Genomic DNA, 26,512 nt, shown 5'->3' on the forward strand with positions numbered 1-26,512 from the left:
ATGCTTAGAAACTGGATCCCACGAAACCTAATGCTCTCAACTAGTTACAATCCTACAATCTCTCTCTCAGTCTTTCTCACGCGGTCTCACTTAGCCAGTCTGACACTCACTCCCCTGGCTGCTCACTCACTCATTCACCCAGCCTGTCACTCACTCACTCATTCACCCCTCCGCTCACTTACTCACCCTACCATGTCACACTCACTCTACTACTCTCTCATCTTGAGACCTTTAAAAGCTTACCTGAGGACATAAACTAATGCTATAAAAAGAGTCTCCACTGCTTGTCTTTACCTAATCTTCCTGCACTCGTTGATTCTCATCTTCAAAGACTGCACAGATCCATTGCTGCTTCAGTTAATATCAAAAGTCTCAGTGGGATGAGTAAAAAAGGTCAGGAAGCAGCCATTTTGACAGGAAGCAGTAATGCACCCAAGTATGGTTGCTGAACAGAAGGTTTAAACCAAATATCTTTCAATACTTTGCTGGCCTATACACTAGAGCACCTCTGTGTTAACACATTGTAACATATCCATGTAGATTACTAAACAATGCAAACCTTATCTTTGCTTATATGAATATGTATTATTCACAAGCTGCTCATGACTAATAAGGTTATATAGTATTGGCGAAACTCTTTGTGAAAAATATTGGTGGTGCCCAGGATGTGCTCTTAAGCTGAAGTGTTGGTTTAGTGCAGTGAATACAAGTAAGTATGTAATGGTAAAGCAATTGATGTGTATTGGCAACAGTACCCATTTAAGTGGCTGATTGATAATTAAATTACTTGCTAGAGTTAATTTCAAATAACATTGTCACCTAACCATGACCGTCTGAACAGAACTAAAAGATGTTCCTGTGAGGATTTAGCATGCAACTTAAGGCTGTTTTGACTTGTTGGCAATGATTGACTGACTGTGGTGTATTTGGAAAGGGCTGTCTCCCATAGACATGAGTGTCTTCACAGCTATAAGCTTCACAGGTAAGTGTGTTGGTAATGGTGGAGTGGTGGGGGATGCAACAGGAATGCTGGGATCCAAAAAAGCATGGCTGATTCCTGCTTCAAAGTGCTTCTGCTGAGAACTCAGTGACTGCTGAGCCCACGCCAGTGACCTGGAGGAGAGCAGCCTCTGGTTCTCTGAGATGCTCTGTGACCCCCCCTTTCTGAGCAAGAAGTTCCCATGACAGCTGCTCGAGCACTGTTCCCATGACAGTCACCTCCTGCAAGCTACCTTGACATCAGCCGTTAGATCTTCTGTGAGGCCAGCTTCTACAAACCACTGCTGTAATTGACCAGCCAAGCCAGGCTGGAGAGAATCCATTTCAGGTTCTGTGCAGAGACATGGACCAAATGTGTGGGTGGATTCCTCGACTCTTTGACTCCCCAAGAAGTTTTCAGCTGGCCTCGTATTGCACCAAGTATAATGTGCCCATCTGCCTTCCTCTGATGTTTCATCTGCAATGCCCTCATCTGCCTACAGTAGCACTAACATGCAACCAGTCCCTCCCAGCCACCTATGTCCCTTCCACTGGTGTAGCTTCCGCCTGTGACTGCCCTGTGTATCCCATTTATGAGGAGACCTCTTGATTCTGACTCTTAATCCCTTGGGGAACTGGAGCCATGGGCTGGTGCCAGTGCTCCCCATTGTCAATTTTCAGGTGAACTCTTGCCACAAATACCACATCAGCTGCTTCTGTGGTCTCCTTCACCGCTGCAGGGCATCCCATTTCCTAAGGGTAGAGGGCGTCACTAATCTGGATTACCTGCTGCAGGACCTTCACTGCCACGTTGGGGAACCTTTAAGCACTCTCTCACAGTTCACGAGCCATCCCTCTGTCTTGGCATTACTCCAAGCCACACCTTCTGTGAAAGTGGGCAGAGTGATCTACATACATGATTCCAGGAAAACAGCATCCAATCAGTGGTTGAGATCTGAAGCTGGAATGTCCTGTTGGTTTCAATATCTGCAGTTGCTTTGGATCATAATCAAAACAACTCAATTGGAAATTGCATATTAATACACATTTCTGAACACACATTCTTCATTAATACCACTAATAAGAGTCTTTTTTCCCCCTTTGGCCAATGCAACCCATACTATTTTTATGAATGTACTGTTTTAATATCTATTTTATTCCTGGTATTTATGTGTTCTACTACATATGTAATTACAATCATAGAGATGTGCAGCACAGACTCAGATCCTATGGTCCAACTTTTCCATGCCGACCAGACGTCCTATCCTAATCTAATCCCATTTGCCAGCACTTGGCCCATATCCCTCTAAACCCTTCCTATTCATGTACCCATCCAGATGCCTTTTAAAAGTTATAATTATACCAACCTTCACCACCTTCTCTGGCAGCTCATTCCATACACGCACCACCCTCTGCGTGAAAATATTGCCCATTCAGTCCCTTTTATATCTTTTCTCTCTCACCTTAAACGTTTGCTCTCTAATTTTGGACTTCCCTACCCTGAGAAAAAGACCTTACTCTATCTATGCTCCTCATGATCTTATAAACCTCTACAAGGTCACCCCTCAGCCTCCTATTCTCTGGGAAAACAGCCCCAGCCTATTCAGCCTCTCCCTATAGTTCAAACCCTCCAACTCTGGCAACATCCTTGCAGATCTTTTCTGAATCCTTTCAAGTTTCACAACATCTTTCCTATAGCAGTGAGACAGAATTGAATGCAGTATTCCAATGATGGCCTAGCCAATGTCTTGTACAGCTGCAACATAACATCCCAACTCCTATATTCAATGCACATGAGGGAAAGTAGTTTGGAGCACTTAAAGACATTTTGTGTATTTAAATGATCTAGATCTGACTCAAGCTGATGCTGAGAGCAGAGTGTTGACAACTGATTTGTTTTCTAGCAGACATTCTTGATCTCAAATGAAAAGGAGAAGATTACATTTTAGCCTTCCAATAGTGCTAACTCTGTAGAATTCAGTGCCCTGTCAATACAATTCACCTAACATGGAATGACACAATTATTCTTGTGTCAGGGAACTGTTTGGAGTTGTTGCAATACCAAAGCCAATAATACAAAGAAAGATCTGAAATGCAACTAAATACTTTAGCACAAATTCTGCTCAATGATCCTTCTTCCCTAATCTCTCTTTCTCCTCTCTTTTCATTTTATGTGCAATTTCCTTTCCAAATATTCCACATTTGCCCATGCTTTGCTTAGATTATTTTGTCTATTCTCATTGCTTTTGCTAAACCCCTGCCCATCTGCATTATGTAAGGTCCAAAGCAGATTTGATGACTGTTTTGTGTTGTCAGTCAGGAATTAGTAGTTTCACGTTGACCAGTTAGTATGTATGCCAGGAGGATGAGCGAGCCACTTTTATATTGGCCTTGCAAAATCAGGAACGTTGAAGGGAATATTAAAAGTGGTTTTGACATTGGAAGACAGCATGAAATCAACCACTTTTGACTTCAAAGGAGATGAAAATGGAGAGTGGCAGACAATGGGCTATCTGTTGGTTCACGTCCATTTCACACAATCTCACACAGTTGTCCCTATTGGCGACGAAAGGCAGCCTGCTCATCATTTTATTTCTTAGCAGACCACTGTAACCTTTGAGGATACATAGAATCCCTAAAGTGCAGATAGAGGCCATTTGGCCCATCAAGTTTGCATGGACCCTCCACATACTTGATTTATGGAAGAACTGGCAGTTCTGCAAAGTTCATCTATTCATCTTATTCTGTCTAATATTCAACAATACTAATTTAGAAAATGTCTGACCATTCAGAGGCAGAAAGGATTCATGGTATTTAATTGTTGGACTGTAAATACAATGCAGAGTTGAAAAATGTGGTGCTGGAAAAGCACAGCAGGCCAGGCAGCATCTGAGGAGCAGGAGAATCGACGTTTTGGGCATAAGCCCTTCTTCAGGAATTCCTGAAGAAGGGCTTATGCCCGAAATGTCGATTCTCCTGCTCCTCGGATGCTGCCTGGCCTGCTGTGTTTTTCCAGCACCACATTTTTCAACTCTGGTACTCCAGCATCTGCAGTCCTCACTTTCTCCCTGTAAATACAATGCAATCTACTCACGATTCTGTGCCTAGAGCACATTGTAGGCACTGAGATTATGGAAAACAGTTTGAGCTCTAATGTTTTCGACATTAAGTAACAGGAGGTTACCCTGACTTCAAATCACACTGATAGTCAAAGCCAAGAAAAGTGTGCAGAATTTGATGAAGTTCAGGTTCAAATCACAGCAGGGGCCCCGACAGGGAAAAAAAGCAATATAGTCTCATTTCATCGCTTCAAATAAACTTCAGAAAAACATAGGCTTGAGAGTTATAATTAGAATTTTGAACCATATTTCATGGCTTGTTACTTAGAAAAGAGTAAACAACATTTAGCAAGAACAATAGGAGTGTACAAATTTAAGGATGCAGTTAAAAATGCTTTGAAGCATTAATAGCATCTGATTTACTTCAATGTATTATATTACCAATGGCAGATAGTAATATCAAATTTACTGACTCAACTTCCCTAAATTAGCTTCCAGGCTTAATTATTTTCAATGTTAAACAGCCTGCTGAGAGACTAACTCATCTGCAGTCTCTGAACGTCAGCTGGATGCCATTTTGTCCTTCACTCACTTTACATTGCCTGCCTGTTGACAAACGCAGTGCTTTGGTGACCTTGCAACATTTTTTGGAAATAGCTTAACCTCATGCTGCACTCACTATTACATAATGCAATGGCTTTGAAGAGGTTAATATGCAAGTTACATTTGCTCCACTCATTCTACTGATGTGACACACGTTGGGTGGAGGCTAAGAATTCTACTCAAGCATTTGGAGGGAGCAGATGTATCTGTACCAGCTCCCTAAGCTCCAAAATTATCCCTGACCAAATGCAGCTGTACTTATTGCTATCACACAATATACTTTCTTCTTATCTATTCTACAGTGATGAATCCTCTCACATTAATCCCTAATAGACCCAAGATAAAACAAAGACAAAGAGGGACTATCTCAAACAACCCTAAGCCAATCTAGTAAAGGTAACAGATACCACAAGGCGGTCAGGCTAAAGACATTTAAAATGTAAACAGGTGAACCTTCTATTCATTTGAAGATTTGTGGGTATCGTGGGGAAGGTCATTCTTCAAACTGGTTGCTTGAGAAGGTGATACTGGATCCTTTTTTGAGTAGATAAAGTCAGCGGCTTGCTGAGCCACTTCAAGGGTCAAGTATGTTTCAACCAGCTTGGTGAGGTACTGGAGTCACATGGAGGTCAGGCTGGGACTGGGTACAGGTGGTGAGTTTCATTCTGTGAAAAGCATCAATAAATCAGCTGGATCGTTAGGATAGCCTGATCATTTCTTATTTTAAAGAGGAATGCATTTCTCAAACTGAATGTAATTCACATTCTTCTGGCTTTTAGACCAGGTTCTCAGGTCAGTAACGACACCATTATACACATTAAGTTATTGCTCTTCTTTTAACCTATTTCTCTCTTAAAATCTGGATGGTTAAGGAGACAGCTTTATTTGGACAGGACCCTACGAGACATATGAGCAGGAGTAGGTCATTCAGCCCCTCCTGTCTGTTTTGCCATTTAATAAGATCATGGCTAATCTGATTGTAACTGCACATCCACCTACTGCTAGTCACTTTCCATACCCTCATTTAACAAGAATCTATCTATCTCTCCTTAACAATATTCACGGACTCTGCTTTCACCACTTTGCCAGGAAGAGAGTTTTCCAAGACCCACAACCCTCTGGTGGTGAGATATTTGTTTGAATTGGTGACACCTGAATTTTAAACTTGATCCCTAGATCTAGATTATTCCATAATATGAAACATCCTCTTAACATTTACTATGTCAAGACCCTTTAGAATATTATATGTTTTGATCAAATACCCATTCCTATTTTAAAACTTCAGCAGAGACAAGCCTAGCCTTCAAACATTTCCAGCCACTAATTCCAGGTGTTAGTCCGGTAAACTTTCTCTGAACCCCCTTCAACATGCTTACATCTTCCTGAAATAAGGTGACCAATATTGCACACAGTACTCCAAATACAGTCACAATGGTGCGCTGTGTAACTGAAGGCTAACCTCCCTAATTTCTTTTATTCATCTGTGGGACTTGGGCATTGCTGGGCTGGCCAGCATTGATAGCCCATCCCTAGCTGCCCTTGAGAAGGTGGTGGTGAGCTGCCTTCTTGAATCGCTGCAGTCCCCTTGCTGTGGATTGCTTCTATTCAATCCCTCTTGCCATATATTCCACAAACTTTCCTAAGTACCTGTTGTATTTCCATGCAAACCTTTTGTAATTCATGCACCTGCACGCCCAGATCCCTCTGCATCTCAGAACATGTCAGTCTCTCACCGTTTAGATAATATTCTCTTATTATTCTATCTGCCAAAATAGGCAATTTTACTTTCTCCCAAATCATTACTACATTTGTCAGATCTTTGCCCGCTCACTTAAACTAACAATATCGTTTTGTGATCTTGCATGTCCTCTCCTCAACTTACTTCCATATTTATCTTGATTTAAACTTATGCAACTAACCCCTCTTTAGGATTCATAAGGTGTTCATTAAAAACAGCGTACTAAGTTAGAATAAGGTCCTGATATGAAAAGTTATACCAAGGGCTGGTTTATGTTCCTCCCCCCAGCCCCTCCTTTGAGTAAGGAATTAGAGGGACACCGAGCAAGGCAGAGGAAGGAAGAAGGAAGTGAGAGGGAGTGGAAGGATCAGAACAGCAAGAGAGAGCAGGAGGATTGGAATACGAATGGAGAGCAGGAAGGAGGGAGGCTGAGTGAGAGAGTCAGGCGATGGGTGGTGAGTGGAAGTAGCAGAGCGGCAGTTTATTTTGATAAAAGGATGAGCGTGTGCAGTAACTGAGCTAAAACAAAAATGGAGGTAGCATGATTCAGCAAACATCCCTAACTTACAAATTGCACTAAAGTAAAACACATTATCAGAGTATATTTTACAAGGCGGGCATACCTGTACTAATTGAAGTCCTGTGACATAGATTGCACCCTGTAACTATTTCTCTGGTTCATTGAGTGAAGTGCCAGGCAAGGGAATTAAAAAACTGATTTGAGAATCAATAATGCTGTTCTGGATCTGACAAAAATAGTTTTATGTTTCCCATCAGCCTAATTCTCTTAATGAAAATGCTTTATGGGCTCTGTTAAATAAATAAAAACATATTAGTTTGAATTCTTACTTTTGTTTTCAATGTTTCCGCCTGTCACGCCATTATGAATGTGAATTAAGGCAGATATTTCGCAGTTGAAGGTGCTATAAACTACCATTGGTTCAAAATGTTGCTTTGATTAGATATAAAAATTGAAAGTAGCAATGCAAAATTGATTGACAGGTAGTGCACTGGACACCATTTAAGATTCCTGTGATACACAAACAATTGAATGTTATGCATGATACAAAACCCTCGAAGTTAAGTATAAAAAATTTGCCAAGATTCTAAAATCCAGGCATCAACATCTTGGGTTCCTCTGTTCTAAATAATATTGACTTCATATGGCGGCATTCTCAAGGGACTATGGGTAGATTCAACCCAGCCCCATCCAACTCATACATGGGGGTGGGGAGGCCATACTTTTAAGATGACAAGGGAAGATTATCCAGCATTCCAGATGTTCCCACACAAGTATTGCCATTTTAATTATGAACAGGAAGGGTGTGGTCACCTTACCCTCTTACCCAGAGGACCTCCTTTACATCCCAAGGTTTCAACCAGTTAACATGATCAACACTGCAATGGTGTTGGAAAACCCAGATTCAGGAGCCCTGTATGGGCCTTACGTCGACAGCCAATCCACAGCAGGAATTTAGGAACGACCTGCATAGGTAAGTTTAGAGATGTTACTCTCCTGTAGAGTCTCTGTGGATGTGGGAGGAGCAGGTATCCTCTCCTGTACATGGAGCACTTTAATCAGCCCAGGCTTAGCTCTGATTCTCCCTCTGCCAACTTCCCATTCTTCAAAACTAACTCGATGCCAGACATTGTTCCAGAGGTTTGGAACTTGTAGTAATTTTGTTATCTAGTTTGGGTAGTCCAGCTAGGAAAGCCCACAAATACCTCATCTACTGCAGCATTGCTTTCGGTGTGGTCTTCTCTACACTGGGGAGACAGGATGCCAACTTGTGGAATGTTTCAGGAATATCTCTGGGACATATGCACCAAACAATCTCACTGCCCTGTGGCTAAAAATTTCAACTCCCCCTCCCACTTCGCCAAAGACATACGCATCCTGGGCCTCCTCCATTGCCAAATCCTAGCCAGCCAATGACTAGAAGAAAAACACCTCATCGGCAGCCTTGGGAGCCTCCAACCACACAGCATCAACATCGACTTCACCAGTTTCCTCATCTCCCCTCCCCCCACCTCATCCCAAATTCAACCCTCCAACTCGGCACCGCTCTCTTGAACTGTCCCACCTGTCCACCTTCCTTCCCGCCTATCCTCTCCACCCTCTGCTCCGACCTATCACCATCACCCCCCACCTTCAAGCTGCTGTCCCCCCAACCCCACCCATCCTCCTATTTATCTCTCAGCCCCCTTCCCATCCGTACATGCCTGATGAAGGGCTTATGCCTGAAACATCGACTCTCCTGCTCCTCGGATGCTGCCTGACCTGCTGTGCTTTTCCAGCAACACACTTTTCAACAGCTAAGAAAGATTACCAAGTCTTCATTAGGCTTTAACAATAGCTAGCTTGTTACACATATTAAGGAACTGTATAAAGTTTTAAAACTGGTAAAGCATGGCTAGTTCTGTCCAAACGTCTGCCTGAAACGTCGATTCTCCTTCTCCTTTGATGCTGCCTGACCTGCTGCGCTTTTCCAGCAACACAGTTTTAGTTCTGTCCAAGCCAACATACTTCATCCTCCTTCTATCATGTGACCTCTTACAGCATCACAATGGGAGATATTGTTCACAGTGTTCCAGGCATTAACTCTTTCAAGTCCTCATGCATCAAATCTTTGTTTCTGCCCTGACAATGTGATGCACAAAAAAAAACATAGCTAGTCTACTCCTTTCGGGTGAATGAATGCCCAGCTTTATTTAAAGTGGACCGAGGAGTTAGATATCTATGATTTCACACTGGCCTGTTACAACCATGCCTTAGTTTAAGTAAGAACGCTTTATCAGTAATGCTTTTCCATATGAACCTCAACTGGAATAGCATCAAACTGCACTATCACTGGGACTTCAAAAAATACACGTCATTTGAATGGAACCAACACTGGAAACCGTGACCCTGGAATATCGCTGATACTAGGATAATATCAACACTGGATTAACACTGACACTAATGCTGGAATACTGATACTGGGATAACATTGACATTGGGATAATATTGACAGTAGATTGACACTGACACTACAATAATACTGAGATTGGGTTAACACCAATATTGGCATAACACGGACACTGTGTTATAACAGCGACACCGCAATACAACTGACATTACAATAGCATTGACACTGTGTGAACACCAGCTTTGTGGTAATGTCAGAATTTCAACAATACAGTAACTGCAATAAAACTGACAGTGAAAACACTAATACTGTGGATACACCTCACTGTGATAACACCAATGCTGTGAAAATATTGACATTGTCATAACAGTGGCACAGGAGCAAGACTAACATTGGAATAACACCCATACAGCAATAACAGTAGTGCTGTGAAAGAATCAACACTGCAATGGAACTGACTCTTCAAGGATGTCATCGCTGCAGGGGCATCAACACTGTGGTAATGTTGGATCTCAACAATGTGCAACCTGCAAAATAGCTGACAGCATGCTCACTGGAGCTGCAACATCATCAACACTGTACCGATGCCAAAACTGCAATAACATTGGCAGTGAAATAACTCAACATTAATGGCACAATCTTAGCACATCTTTAGTTTATCTCCCATCTATGTTTTCCAAGGAACAGCAACATTAACATTCAACAGGTTAATGCCTTAAGTACTGTAACTTTGAGAAGAATTTCATACAGAAATTGTGTTTAGGAAATGAATTTGTGCCCTAGATGTTACAGAGTTCTATCTGTTCTGGCATCAAGTATTCCCAAAATTGCTGAAGGACTGACATCACCCAAATTCAAGTAGTTCCACTTTGCAAAGGGAGCTGCGTTAATGTTTTCGGCATGGCCTGATTTTAGAGTCCAGCTTCAACATGACCGCAGATTAAGGAGACTCATGACTGCCTGAAGCAGATCACGTCTTCGCAGTTCTCCATTCCACTATGAACATGTTGCACTTTTTGAGTTTAAGGTGGTTGAGCAGAGTTGAAATATCCTCGTACTCACAGCCAACTGATGGCAATAACACGTTGAAAGACTTCCTGAGATGTGTGGGAGCAAGTACCCCTTCTGCCACTCACTATCCTGACTCGGAAATATATCATTTTTGCTTCCGTGATGCTGAGTCCAGATGATGGAACTCCCACTCTGACAATATTGTGGGTGTTCCTACACCAAATGGACTGCAGCAATATAAAAAGGCAGTTCACACTGTCGAACACGGTAAGGAGGAAATAAAAATGAAAGGGACTGTAGTTGCTGGAAATCAGAAACAAAAACAGAAATCGCTGGAAAAGCTCAGCAGGTTGGGTGGCATTTGTGGAGAGAAATCAGAATTAATGTTTCGGGACCACTGAGTCTTCCTCAGAACATATCTGGAGTCAGATTTCAGATTATCCATGATCTTGTTGAATGGCAGAAAGGTTAAATACACTACTCCCATTGCTGTGTACCTGCTTTCCCTGTTTGACATGTATTATGCACAGTTTTGCAGAATAACAATGTTTTAAAGACATTACAACCCACGTGTTGGTAGTGTCAGTTGTGTTGATAATGGAAAGTCATTAGTTGGTTAAATTAATAATATCTAAATGTCTCTTTCAGAGTCATTGCCTGCTCCATGAGTATGAAACGTTATGTGGAGGCTAATATCTCTCAGAAGTCTCACACTACAATCAAATACTTCATGAAGATGTGGAGCAGTGTGAGTGAGACCCTCATCTTTATTTTCCTCGGTGTTTCCACTATTGGGGACAAGCACGAATGGAGTTGGCCCTATGTATGTTTCACAATGATATTTTGCCTTGTCTGGAGAGCAGTTGGTAATTAGAATTTATTTTCTCTCTCTCTTTTCTTGCTCACCCGTCTCTGCCAACCCACACCCACACGCATCCCATAATATTCCCCAGCTAAAAAAGGGTGCACAGATGGCTTGGCAATGAATCTAAGATACTACAGTGGTACCTTTAAGAGGTATGAGAGATTACATTGCCAACTTTAATCGGGCATCTCCCCAGAAGTTTCATCATCACATGACATTTAGTCCCAATCTACTTAAAGGGCTTTTCCTCAATGACCTCCGAGAATTTTATAGCTAATATAGCAATGGTCAGTCGAAACAAAATTGAAGAAATATGTACATCTTAATGCCAGAATTTGCTTCCTGAAGTAGTGTTTAGGAGAATACTCTCTGAAGGAGTGGCATGGAGAGAAGATTTTACTGCTCTTTGTATGTGCAACAATTTCAGTAAATCCTCTGTATCGACAAAATCATGAAGTTGGCTTACCGTGCCAAATAAAACTCAACACCGGTGGCAAAAACCGTGTATCCATGTTTTTAGCCTATTATTCGATGAGCTCAGCGCTCATGAATTTCATAATTTCCAGAGGTTCTCGGGAATAGAACCCTGGTGGATCTGAAGGAAAGGCTGTAATTCCTGTGCCTGGTGCCTCGCCTCTTGTAGCATTGAGCAGATTGGATGTTTAGCATGCAGTAATTGTGGCTCTGGACACTGGTTTTCAGCAACTGAGGCACTGCAATGTTCTGACAATGTGGTACCTCACTCAGATCTGAATCCAGTTTAATTTCAAGCCATTGTATTGCAAAAATTTATACTCTAGACATTGTAATCCTAGGTTAACTGGCATTGTCTAACAATTATCTTTTTCAGCATATGTATAACATGTCTTTATTTTTGCAGCACTCTGTGAAGGCTCCTAAAAGATATAGCATTTCAAAAAATCAATTTCTGGTGAAGAAAACACAATTTACATCACAAACTTTATGAGGAATTCTTGGGAAATTGGGATGGTTTTCTGCTAGATCTAAAGGTCTGTCTCTCCTATGATGAGCAGGACTTTGTGAAGAGTGTAGCATCTCACAAAGTGTTAATATCATAACTTGATTCACGAATGAAAATGTCTGAAGCAAACCTGGTCTCCTATTGTGCTTAAAATTATAATTATCGTAGCATGACATTCAGGCAGAGTTTAGAACGGCTTATTTGGTAGGTGTAGTTTCATGTCATTTGTAATGCTTTCCAAATGTCAAATTTAATTGAAAAAAAAGCACATTGAGAAACCTCAATTGTCAAGAAACAGATAATGAGTCTGTTCCTGGGAATTTGCTATCTCAGTAACTAGTAAAAACAACTGAATTTCATTTTCTCAATTTTATCACCCTCAGATTTCTGAATCGCAAAATGTCTAGTAACAGATTTTCTTTTTTTTTGTTTTCAGGTGTCATTTTCCTGACATTTATCGTGAATAAATTCCGTGTGAATGTTGTAACGAGAAAGGATCAGTTCATCATTGCTTATGGTGGTTTGCGAGGGGCAATCTGTTTCTCCCTTGTTTTCTTGCTTCCAGATTTCCCTCAGAAAAAACTGTTTACCACAGCCACTATAGTGGTCATCTTTTTTACAGTCTTTGTTCAGGTAAGCAGGGATTTGTCCACTAATGGTGTACTATTAGTTATATGTTCTGCTAGCTGTCATGACTTTAGAAATATTTCTGACTCCTTCCAGTGTGGTGCCCCGTAGATCACAGCCAAAGCACCTAAGCAACGTGGATATTATTCTTAATAATCAATGCTGTGCATACACTGCAAAAAGGCACTTCATTTTCTTCACTCCTTGAGGTGGTTCAATTCTATAAGCTTTGTGCACAAGGCTATCAGTTCATGCACAGCCCCGTGCTCTGGAAATATGGATTCAAATCCCATCGTGGCTGATGGTGAATTCTTTTCTCGGTGTACTTCTCCTGAACATCAGTTTGCCTTTGAGGACACCATGTGTTGTGTGTATACAATGTTGTGTCTCTGCCTGATGGTTAATCTGCTGTGTATTTACATGCTGCACACAAAGTTGTTGGCTTGCTGCAGCGTCTGCCTCATAATTTGTTATGCGTTTGACTGTGTTAACTAAATTAACCTGCAGAATGAATCAATCCCTGATGAGCAATTAATCATTATCATTAACATAGCATAATTTAAATTCAATTAATAACATTTGGGATTGACTGCCGGTTTCAGTAATTGTGACTGTGAAACTGATATCAATTCTCCTAGAAAAAGGCCTACTAATGTCATTTAAGGAGTGGCATGGTTACTCAGTGGTTAGCACTGCTGCCGCACAGCACCAGGGTCCCAGGTTCGATTCCACCTTTGGGCGACTGTTAGTATGGAGTTTGCACATTCTCCCCGTGTCTGCGGGAGTTTTCTCCGGGTGCTTCAGTTTCTTCTCACAGTCCAAAGATGTGCAGGTCAGGTGAATTGGCCATGCTAAATATGGTGTACATGGATTTCAGCAAGGCGTTCGATAAGGTACCCCACAATAGGCTATTATACAAAATGCGGAGGAATGGGATTGTGGGAGACATAGCAGTTTGGATCAATAATTGGCTTGCTGAAAGAAAACAGAGGGTTGTAGTTGATGGGAAATGTTCATTCTTGTGTCCAGTTACAAGTGGCGAACCGTCAGGGTCGGTGTTGGGTCCACTGCTGTTCGTCATTTTTATAAATGACCTGGATGAGGGCTTAGAAGGGTGTGTTAGGAAATTTGCGGACAACATTAAGGTCGGTGGAGTTGTGGATAGTGATGAAGGATGTAGTAGGTTGCAGAGAGACATAGATAGGATGCAGAGCTGGGCTGAGAGGTGGCAAATGGAGTTTAATGTGGACAAGTGTGAAGTGATACACTTTGGACAGAGTAATCAGAATGCAAAGTACTGGGCTAATGGTAAGATTCTTGGGAGTGCAGATGAGCAGAGAGCTCGGTGTCCATATACACAGATCCCTGAAAGTTGCCACCCAGATTGACAGGGTTGTTAAGAAGGCATACAGTGTTTTGGCCTTTATTAATAGAGGGATTGAGTTCCGGAACCAGGAGGTTATGCTGCAGCTGTACAAAGCTCTGGTACGGCCACACTTGGAGTATTGTGTACAGTTCTGGTCACCGCGTTATAAGAAGGATGTGGAAGCTTTGGAAAGGGTGCAGAGGAGATTTACTAGGATGTTGCCTGGTATGGAAGGAATGTCTTATGAGGAAAGGCTGAGGGCCTTGAGGCTGTTCTCGTTAGAGAGAAGAAGATTGAGAGGTGACTTAATAGAGACATACAAAATAATCAGAGGGTTAGATAGGCTGGACAGGGAGAGCCTTTTTCCAAGTATGGGGACGGCAAACACGAGAGGACACAACTTTAAAGTGAGGGGAGATAGATATAAGACAGGTGTCAGAGGTAGTTTCTTTACTCAGAGAGTAGTAAGGGTATGGAATGCTTTGCCTGCAACGGTACTAGATTCCTGAAGAAGGGCTTATGCCCAAAACGTCGATTCTCCTGCTCCTTGGATGCTGCTAACCTGCTGCGCTTTTCCAGCAACACATTTTTCAACGGTACTAGATACTCCAAGTTTAAGTGCATTTAAGTCATCGTTGGACAGGCATATGAACGTACATGGAATAGTGTAGGTGGGATGGGCTTCAGATTAGTATGACAGGGCGGCGCAACATCGAGGGCCGAAGGGCCTGTTCTGCACTGTAATGTTCTATCTTCTATGCTCTATAAATTGCACATAGTGCTCGGTGCATTAGTCAGAGGGAAATGGGTCTGGGTGGGTTACTCCTCAGAGACCATAAGACCATAAGACATAGGAGTGGAAGTAAGGCCATTCGGTCCATCGAGTCCACTCTGCCATTCAATCATGGCTGATGGGCATTTCAACTCCACTTACCCACATTCTCCCCGTAGCCCTTAATTCCTCGAGACAACAAGAATCTATCAATCTCTGCCTTGAAGACATTTAGCGCCCCGGCCTCCACTGCACTCTGCGGCAATGAATTCCACAGGCCCACCACTCTCTTGGGTTGGGTCGAAGGGCCTGTTTCCGCACTGTAGGGAATCTAACCTAATCCTTGCCCTCTCTAACCTACAGGTGACCCTGAGCCACAGTAAGCCACTCCACTTAGAGATAGGCAATGAATGCTGGTTTTGAGCAATACCCACATCCTATGAAAAAATAAAGGAAATAAAGAATGACAGTATTTGTATAATTAGGAAGAGAAATGAAAAATCCCACCACTCCAGCATGCAACTAGATCCTTGTTGTTAAAATTTTCACTTCCACGCCCTCTCTGCAAGTCTGTTTAGAGTATTGCATATTCTATGTATTCCCTTCTTGACATCAGCCCTCATTTGTTTATCATTGAATTGAGCATTCAGTGGCCCTAATACGCTGAATAATTCATACATCTCTTTTCTGTGTTGTTTTATATCTTTGATACTGTTTCTCCCTCAATTGCTTTCATAATTGTATAACTACAACTGAACAAAATCACCATCAAAGGAGCAAAATAATCTATATTTAGATTGCACCTCTCAAGTTCTCTGGATGTGCTGTTGGATTTGTTGCTGCACAACAAATGGCTTACCTTCGAGGTGACAGGCTCAGAATTAGATTAAGAATTGGAAAGGTCAGGAAATGAGACTGCAGAGAATGTGTGCAGACAAAAGGTGGGCTTCACAACCTCACCTTGAGCTCTTGCAATATTTAGAGCTTTGTATGCTGGTCTAGTTTTCTCTTATAGAATAATACTAATTCAGATTCATACTTAATTTCATGCGTCTATTGCAATTCGGTCTTCTTCAATGGGTTTCTGACTGATTCCATTAACTTGACTTCAACTCTCTAACTTGGTGATGCTTTGGATTAGGCAAATTTGCTTTGAGTTTTTAATCTACAAATCTAAATTTGAATGAACCAGTGGGATACCCCACTCATTCTCTCCTACTGCCTCAACATCACTTTTCTCATGAGTACCTGCTGCATCCATTCTTTCACTGTCTGTCTCTCACTGGTTTCTGTTTATGCCATAACTCAATGGGCACTGAGTAGGTCCCTTAGGTTGGAGTGGAAGCATGGATCTTATCTGCTCACTTCCAATCCCCTAATGTCCTACTTCAATCCAACCTTGGCCAATGTGTATTAATGGGCAGATTTAAGGGCAGAATATTTTGGGAAGTTTGAAAGGTTAGAGGCAATGTCAGATGGATTGAAAGCGGTGTCTGGAGATGAAGGGCAGTCGGCAGTGAATAGTAATTCTAATGAAAGGAAGCACTAGGCATCGTAGCTACCACGATTCTGTCAGCACCATTTCTCCTGTTTGACTGTGAGACACTACAGGCTGAGGACAGAAACTCAAAAACTAGAAGTACCGAAGGAGAGATTGCCTCAATGTTCGTCCATCACCTGGAGCAGAGCAGCATACAAGACTGACCCCATGGTTAAACATGACTGTCTGTTTATCCTCCAGGGTGTCAGTGAACAACATAAGGTTCTTCCTGCAAATGATAGCAAGCAAAGGCCTCCCCACCTGACAAAGAAATCCTGGAGTAAGGTGAAAAAGGTAGTCAGTCCCTATGGGGGCATTCATAAGACATGGTGACAATGCCAGGAGGGGTAAATAGCTTTTAATTCTCTGCAGAGATAAATAAAGAAGCTTATTTTCAATATGCTGAGGTCCTAAATGTGGTGAAGCTCGGCGATGTTGATGTGTACTCCCTGCATGCCCACAATGTCAACTGAAGGAGTCTGGACACCCCACAAATCTCTGAAGGGCTGAAGGGTGGTGCCAAGATGGTCACCTTCTGTGATGCGCGGATGGCAGGACCAGAGATAACGGGCACCTCTCTGAAAAGCTGCTCTATCCAGATGTGAGACTCATCAAACTCCCAGTGTCTTCACAGGAGGTGAGGCCACATACAGAGTCTGTGAGGAGTCTAAGGTGGGTGGTGGAGCATTGAACTTCCCAGCACTGGTATAGATGGAGGAGGACCTCCTGTATCTGACCAGTCAGCAGTGTACCAGAAGAACTGACAAAGTTAATGCCTGATGGTGAGTTTCATATGGAATGTTTATCAGCAATGGGACCAGGACTGGGGCTGGAATGGGGGAATGGGTGTGTGTTAAAACATATGGGGATCACCACATCTGAGTCATGTGTTACGTCGATGTCCAAAATGAAGTTACTTCTACCTCTGTGACCCTCCTCACTGTTCACGCCTACTCACGTAGCTCATTCCTTCAGCAGGTACTTAGTATCCCACGCAGACACCAATCCAAGGGTCCAGCATTAACCTCTGGGGAAGACCACTTGGAGGATGCTTCATTTCCATCCTCACTCCACTTCACCTGGCACTAGACCAATGTTACCTCATTGGGTTTGCATTCACTGGTCAAAGTAGTTACTGGTTTGATTACCAGATCACTGCCAGACACTGAGACAGTCCAGGTCTCTGACTCTCGGGCCAGTTGTGAGCAGAACAAGAAGATGTTGAGCACTAGACAAGTCAAGAGCCTCTGGAGCTCTCTGTCAGATGATAAATGTTGGATGCTTAAGGGGGATGCAAGAGAGCAGGCTGACATTGCAGAAGATATGCTCCCCCCACACCCCCACCCATAATAAAAATGGAGGAGTCCAGTCAGACCTTGAGCGCTTCCGTATCCTGAAAACATGGACTGCTCCATCAGGAGAGATTGCCAACTCTCCTGGAGGGTCTGAACCGAGGCACAACCAGGTATTGTGGGCATCATCAAACTCTCGCCCTGACAACAATCTCAGGAGGGCATTGGGAGTGTGAGAGATGGACACCATAGTTGGTGTCACCTTGAGCACCTCCGGCAAGGAGCAATGACTCCTCTGAACTCATGCTGGTAGAAAAGCAGCAGCTGGCTGCCTCTGGAGCATCCTGTCAGGGCATGCCTGATGGTGCCAGCAGCCCTTCTGCTCCTCAGCCAGTAACATCAGGGTTCCTGGATCTACTGGTGTCAGAGGAGCCACCTGATTCCAGGCAGGATCCCCTCCCAATCGGAAGGACACTTGCCAGCTTGGGTCATTAGAGGACCCTTGCCAAGGTCAGCAGGCCAGTGAGCTGTCAGGATTAATAGCCAAGATCCAGCACCCAAAAGCAAATGAAAATCACTGGAAAAAACCAGGTCTTTGAGGTATTTGCTGAGTGCGCCAAGGTGAGTGGCCTGTTCTTGACTAAATTCTTGAAGGCCTCAGTGGTGTTTTGGAGATCTATGTATGAACTGGGAACTACCTAACATTGACTGCACTCAACAATGCCATTCCGCCTGCAAATGAATATCAGAGACTCTTCTAAGAAAGATCTGCTCTCAAGTAAAACATGCAGCTCCTTGACCTTGACAGAGGTGCCTTCACACTGCTGTTTGAGAGAGGGCAGCCATGATGAAAGATCCTGGCCTCATGATTGTAATCAGGGCCTTCTTCATTTCCCGAGCATCCAGACTCTGCTCATCAACATCATGTTTCTCCTCATCGCCTGAGGATGCAGGGTGGTTGGTAGACCGCCTGGGACATATTACAAAGATGCCAGCAGAGTGCTCATGACACTGAAATCTTATCATGAGCAAGTCTACAGTCCTTTCTGGTGAAGGCATGCCTCACATTGTATGTCTTCTGCCTGAGAGCCTGGATGTCTCGTGCGCGTCATAAACCACCTTCTTAATGATTAGCTTCATGAACCGTCTAGTTGAGCAAGGGGCAAACACAGTCAAGGTAGCTGCAGTGAGTACTTGAGGTTGTAGGTATGATGGCAAACAGTCACACCGGACAATTTGGACATTCTCAGAGTGAAAATCACATCTGCCTCATGGACTCGTGTGCAATCAATGATCCTTTTTTTAAAATTTACTTATGGTATATGAGTGTAGGCAACTAGGCCAGCATTTATTGCCTACCCCTAAATGCCCATAGGGCAGGTAAGAGTCAAACAGATTACTGGGGCACTGGAGTCACATGCAGGCCAGATTGGGTAAGGATGGCAGATTTCCTTCCCTAAAGGTTATTTGTGAATAAGGTAGGTATTTCCATCAATTGACAGAGGTTTTGTTTTGACAATTAGGCTTGCCTTTTTAAAAAAGTTTTAAGTTTTCTGTTAATGTTTACTGAATTAAGCCATCTGCCATGGTGAAATTTGAACCCAAGCCCTCAGGATGTTAGCTTGAGGTATTGGGTTGCTCATCTGGTGACATTACCTCTGTCTCCACTCTATTTCAGCAAAGCCTCCAGGATCTCCAAAGCCTCCCTCTCTTTCAGCCTGGCCTTCCTCTTCATGTGGGATCTGGATGTAGGTTTCCTCTCTCCTGAGCGATATATCCACCTCAGTCTTAACACAGCAATGGATTAAGATTTAGAGATACCATTGTGATCCCCCGCTGAGCCTGGCAAAGAGACTGTACACAGAAGTACAAGACACTGCCACTTTCTGTACGACAGACTATTGGATAACCAGCCTTCCAGTTGAAACTGATCTCCACTGTAACCATGTTACAAATGAGTATAACCCCACCCTGCAGTAATGGAGCCATGTGTGACACTGTTGTTGAAGTTAATTGGAAGGTTTGCTGGACAACCTTCCTTCAGTGTCATGCCAGTTTCCCCTTGGATTGACTTGTCAACACTCCCTATACACCCTCTGGGCCTTCGACATCACCATAACATATTGTTAGCTCTTTGGTTGCTGCTGGCCTGCCTCTCTTTCCCCAGTCCTCACCGGAGTTGACTATTCCCATGATAAATTTGGCTTCTGTTGCCATCGCCTTCCCTACAATCTCCTCTCCTTGGCTCAAGCTCCTCGGTGTAAGGAGTAACCCAGAGACATTCCAAGACAATGTCACTAATGCCAACTGCAGATGCAGCCATACACACCCATTCCACAGCCTGCTGCTCCTGGGATGGACTTTGTTCTAGGGACATAGTCTAGGGCACCCTGCTGTGATTCTCACCCATTACTGCAGATCAAGTGACCACTGTAAAATCATACAGGCTGCAAGTCAATGAACTGGCAATTTAACTGCTTCAACTACTGTGTGAATTGTCCTTAAATGGAAGGTGTGTCTTCTAGTCTATTTACCTTTACGAAATCTTGGAATCTGATGTAATAAGGAGCCTGATCTAATGCTACCAGACCTGACTAAGGTTGATTCAGGAGCTCAGCTGCTGACTGCAAAGTTCTGCCCTATGAAGCAGACTTTCATGAGGTACTTTCACAAACATCATTCCAGACAGCTTTGCTAGAACTAATTGATGAATATCAAGTCCTTCACCTCTGATAGCAAGGGTAGTGTTTTACTATTAGATTTATGCAATGTCATTTTAAAAACTGGTCTTCTATTTCACAAACTGCATCAATACAGCATTAAGTTTTATTCCCATTCTATAATCGATGTAAATATCTCGCACTTTGTTTTACATGGTAGATTTGCAATTTCCGTGAAATAAGATGATTGGATTGAGAAGCAAGTCCATCCTTTTTATTAACACCTTTCAGAATGCCCCACAGCTAGTGAAGCATTGTGGTAATTGGAGAGTAGGGAATGTGATGCAGCACATAGCAAGGTCCTGCAATTAACAATGTATTAAAGACCAGATCATTTCTCCTTTGATGTTGGCTAAGGGTGTATGGAGGACTTCGCTTGAAATATCGCCACGGAAACTTTTACACTCATCTGAGCAATTCGATAGTGCCTTGGGTTTAAAACCCCACCCAAATGGCAACACCTCCAACCATGCACCATGCTTCACTACAACACTGGGACATCAGCCTCAGGTTTGGTTAAAATGTTCAAACTGAGGCTCGAATGCACGGCCTCCTGATTTGGAGCTGAGAGCGATACGAAGCGATTGACAACCATCATAGAGCCCGAAACGTCGATTTCGCTGCTCCTTGGATGCTGCTTGAACTGCTGTGCTCTTCCAGCACCACTAATCCAGAACCATCATAGAGCCACAAGTTTTGAAGAGGCCCTTCGGCCCATTAAATCTGGGGTAACAAAAGCTACTCTGAATTTACACTAGTTCCACTTTGCTGTGCTAGGCCCACGCCTTGAATGTTATGATACTTCAAGTGCTCATTCACATACTTTTTAAAAGTTGTGAGGTTTCCTGTTTCATTTACCATCTCAGGCAGTTCATTCCAGATTCCCACCACATTCTGGGTAAATTTGTTTTCCCTCAAATCCCCTCTAAGCCTCCTGCTTTTCACCTGAAAGTCATGCCCTATTATTAATGACCTTCAACAAAGAGAACAATTGTTTTCTATTCAGCCTGTCCATGCCCCTCATAATCTGTGACACCTCACTCATGCCCCCTGTCAACCGTCTCTGCTCCAAACAACCCAAGTATATCCAGTCTCTCTTCATCACTGAAATACTCCATCCCAGGTAAATCTCCCCTCCAGCGCAGTCACATCCTTCCTATAGTGACCAAAACTGCGCACAGCTTTCTAGCTGTGGCCTCACCAAAGCCGTAAAAAGCTCCAACATGACCTTCGTGATCTATGCCATGACTGATGAAGACAAGCTTCCTTAGCCTTCTTAACTACTCTATTAACCTGTCCTGCCTAACTTCAGGGATCTGTGGACAAGTGCCTCAAGATCTCTCTGTTCCTTGGAGCTTCCTTGTGTCCTTCCACTTATTGACTACTCCCTTGTCTTTGTCCTTCTTTCAAACTACATCTTACATTTTTCAGGTTTAAATTCCACCTGCTAATAATCTGCTCATTTGACCAATTTATCGATATCCTCCTGTAATCTAAGATTTTCTTCCTCCCTTTAATGCACCCAACTAATCTTTGTGTCATCTGCAAACGTGCTTATCATTCCTCCAAACCATCATAATGTTAACATACTTTACCATCAATATACAAATGCAACAGAAATGTTGACTGATTAACTTTATATCGGCAGTCACCTCCATTATGATAAACGACAGAGGAAAGTCAGCCAACCATGTTACTGGCACATCGACTCACATTAGATGGTGAACAGCTCATACCTTCCTCTCATTTCTCTGTGATCCTTACTGATAATGAAGCTTATTTTATACTTTGCATTTCATAGCACAATGTTCCTTTGCAAGCCATCTGTCATGCGCATAACTAATAATTTTTCTAAAAAGTTAAACTGCCCATCGTTTTGAGCTTTTACAATATTGGACATCAATCCTATAATGTTCAGAATGGCTACCCTTCCTTCACCCTCCATAAGCAGCTTATTAATAACTCTGCTGCTAATATTGTATCCTGCTCAGGTCTGGCTCAACCATTAGATCTGGAGGAGCTGGTGCTGGACTGGGGTGGACAAAAAAAGTCACACAACAGTAGGTTATAGTCTGACAGGTTTATTTGGAAGCACGAGCTTTCGAAGCGCTGCTTCTTCATCAGGTGGTTGTGAAGCAGGACCATGAGACACAGAATTTATAGCAAAAGATTACAGTGAACAAACCGAGATTGTTAAATCTTTCATCTTTTAGACTGGATTTGCTGATTTCCGTTCTTTAATACGTAAATCCCAGAACTTTGTTGAAGTCACATTCTCAAGATAATTTAAGGTTTTATAACAAAAGGTGACATCTCAGCTCAGACAATGCATTAAAGGTGTGAGGTTAGAGTCTGTCTGTATCCCGATCTTGAATCAGACTGGTTCTATTTCCAAAGTGGAATTTACAAGATATTACATGGACTGACTGCCTGCAGAAATGTGACTTTAACGAAGTTCTGGGATTTACGTATTAAAGAACAGAAATCAGCAAATCCAGTCTAAAAGATGAAAGATTTAAAAATCTCAGTTTGTTCAATGTATCATTGTATCACTGTAATCTTTTGCTATAAATTCTGTGTCTTATGGTCCTGCTTCACAACCACCTGATGAAGAAGCAGCCCTTCGAAAGCTCGTGCTTCCAAATAAACCTGTCGGACTATAACCTGTTGTGGTGTGATTTTTAACTTCAACTATTAGAGGCTGTACTTTCAGGTGCCAGACCCTTAGGGTCTGGAATTCAATTCCTAAACTGGTCCACCTTTCCACCTTTTTTTTTGAGGCTATCTTTAAATCCAACTATTCTCCAGCATTTGGTCTGTTTAAAAATATCTCCGTCTTTTGTCTTTCGAGTGGGTTTCTTTGAAGCATCTTGGAATACTTTCCTGTGTTAAGTTGTTAAGTGAATTGTTGTTTTGGGTAAATCATTAGATGGGGAGGGTCTTGAAATTCTGAACACAAAAATCTTCTGAGTTCTGCGGAAAGGACAATCAAAGAACGTAAACTTGGGCATTCTGCAGGCCGTTATTATATTTATTGATCTTTGTATTCCAGTCAAAAATATAAATTTAGCATTCCTGCATTACCGCAAAATCATTGGGTTTTGCACATGAATTAAAAGCACGTGTCAGGTTTTTGTTTCTGCCACAGGAAGAGTGAACATTATTTTACCAGGGAGAGCCCACAATTCCCAGGGCACACGTCAGGATGGGAAGTTAATATAAAAAATTATGATCAGTAAACATTGTGAATCTCAGCAGCTTGTTGCATGGTAACAGCACGTAGTAAACATGAAATGCATGAATTACTCTGTTGAATTATCAGGCCAAACCCTAATACATATGTATGATGTTAGAGGTGCAGTGTGATGAGTCAGAACCCCTGATACTTCCCCTGTTTATTAAATACTGAGTTAGATAAGTGAAATTATAGTGTAAATATAGTCCAAACCACATAGTTTATTAAACAGCTAGCATTTAATTATATAAAGCTCATTTATTATTCTAAATCACTTACTTAACTCTCTCATTGGAAAGTTTCTATTTAAATATGAACAAAGTATTCTGTTTGAGTTGAACAATAACAAAAGTAATCTAAACCTTAGACCTTGAATTCTCTCTGAGGTGATGCTGCTTTTTCAGCACAATTCACCCAAAAATCGCATAACCTGCCCAAAAGATCAAGGAATAAATGGTGTCCAGTGCCGAATGAATTCTTGAAAACTTTTGTGCCAATTTCAAAATAACAGCATGACAAAACTGGCCACAATACTTGGTCAAATAAATTATCTTTGCAAGCTTCTGCTGTTTGACAATGCTTTTACATTGAAGTGTTTTCGCACCTTTTAAAGATTTAAATTGTTCTTTTCTCATTTACTGTGAAAGTGATTAGTGGAAGTTAATTATCACTGATAAATGGCATATTACAGTGTCATTAGTGATAAATAGCATATTATAAAACAGGGATAATCACAGATGACAGACTAGTCTCTGATTGTAAAATGATTTTTGCTTTTCACTCATTTTCAGCTATATAAGTCATAGAGTCATAGAGATGTACAACACGGAAACAGACCCTTTGGTCCAACCCGTCCATGCCAACCAGATATCCCAACCCAATCTAGTCCCACCTGCCAGCACCCGGCTCATATCCCTCCAAACCCTTCCTATTCATATACCCATCCAAATGCCCCTTAAATGTTGCAATTGTACCAGCCTCCATCACTTCCTTTGGTAGCTCATTCCATACACGTACCACCCTCTGCGTGAAAAGGTTACCCCGTAGGTCTCTTTTATATCTTAACCCTCTCACCCTAAACCTACGCCCTCTAGTTCTGGGCTCTCGGACCCCAGGGAAAAGACTTTGCCTATTTACCCTATCCATGCCCCTCATAATTTTGTAAACCTCTATAAAGTCACCCCTCAGCCTCCGATGCTTCAGGGAAAACAGCCCCAGCCTGTTCAGCCTCTCTCTATAGCTCAAATCCTCCAACCCTGGCAACATCCTTGTAAATTTTTTCCGAACCCTTTCAAGTTTCGTAACGTCTTTCCGATAGGAAGGAGACCAGAATTGCACACAATATTCCAACAGTGGCCTAACCAATGTCCTATACAGCTGCAACATGACCTCCCAACTCCTGACCAATAAAGGAAAGCGTATCAAATGCCTTTGTCACTATCCTATCTACCTGCGACTCCACTTTCAAGGAGCTATGAACCTGCACTCCAAGGTCTCTTTGTTTAGCAATACTCCCTCAGACCTTACCATTAAGTGTATAAGTCCTGCTAAGATTTGCTTTCCCAAAATGCAGCACCTTGCATTTATCTGAATTAAACTCCATCTGCCACTTCTCAGCCCATTGGCCCATCTGGTCCAGATCCTGTTGTAATCTGAGTTAACCCTCTTCGCTGTCCACTACACCTCCAATTTTGGTGTCATCTGCAAACTTACTAACTGTACCTCTTATGCTCGCATCCAAATCATTTATGTAAATGACAAAAAGTAGTGGACCCAGCACTGATCCTTGTGGCATTCCACTGGCCTTCTACCTTTGAGCCAGTTCTGTATCCAAATGGCTAGTTCTAACCTTGCTAATCAGTCTCCCATGGGGAACCTTGTCAAAAGCCTTACTGAAGTCCGTATAGATCACATCAATGCCGACATCTTAGCTGACTTGATTTTATCAAGAAATAGTTCTAATATATTTTTTAAAAAGACAAATTACATTCTAAAAACATACAGTAACATTGACTCAAAGCAAATTTTATTTCTGAAATGCAGCTTAATGTTTGAGGAAGAAAAACTTTGGGGAAATGTTGAGCCCCATTTGATTCTGATGAAGAGTCACCCAGACTCAAAACATCCGCTTGCTTTCTCCCCATAGAGGCTTTCTGACCTGCTGTGATCTCCAGCTTTATTTTTCGTTTTCAGTACAGATTGCAGTGATTTGCTCCTTTCCCTTCAGCTGGGCACTCACAGAAATTGAAGTGTTCTGCAATGCCAGGATCTTCTGCCAATCACCACACAGGCACTGTACAGAAACCCCGGCCACGCACTACATCAAATGCTGCTAGCCAGGAAATCTTCACCATAATCTGCTGCTGCATCGTTATTACCAAAGGTGTTCCTGAGAAAGGGCACACTTTTGCACCAACAGGGATTTGAAGTTACCATTAGACGGGTTGGCGGATTCTAGCTGTGTCACTTCCCTTCCAGGCTACTAAAGAAGGCTGTGCCACCAGGTGCTGCCAGTTTTAAAGCGGGTAGCCACCCAGTCTTCAGATTGAAAAGAAATAGCCAGAAATGTTGGTAAACAAAAAGTCAATGACCTTCTGTGCTCTACAAGGTTAAATGCCACCAGTTTCTCATCACTACTTCCCACTCATTCTGACTCGGGTACTGTGCACACTCCCCAGCCAAGGCCTATCGGTCTTCAACTCTCACCTGCATACAGCTTCTCCACTCAATGGTTCTCATCGACCAGTCTAGTGACCCTTCATGTGCTCTGTGTATGTCCTGCTGACTCTCTCGGGGCACCTCGTCACCTTGTCTG

At 42.5% G+C, this 26,512-nt stretch overlaps 1 protein-coding gene across 1 annotated transcript in view; it reads left to right on the top strand.

Annotated features, from left to right (window-relative positions):
• The window catches only part of LOC140495724 (sodium/hydrogen exchanger 2-like), a 167,507-nt gene that overhangs the window by 57,473 nt on the left and 83,522 nt on the right, over positions 1 to 26,512 (top strand). Inside the window, exons 4-5 of the mRNA XM_072594754.1 lie at positions 10,947 to 11,164; positions 12,582 to 12,778. Of these exons, the coding sequence (XP_072450855.1) occupies positions 10,947 to 11,164; positions 12,582 to 12,778 (415 nt within the window). The remainder of the gene's footprint in view (positions 1 to 10,946; positions 11,165 to 12,581; positions 12,779 to 26,512) is intronic.

This window comes from Chiloscyllium punctatum, chromosome 25 (genome assembly GCF_047496795.1).
Source record: "Chiloscyllium punctatum isolate Juve2018m chromosome 25, sChiPun1.3, whole genome shotgun sequence".
NCBI lineage: Eukaryota > Metazoa > Chordata > Chondrichthyes > Orectolobiformes > Hemiscylliidae > Chiloscyllium > Chiloscyllium punctatum.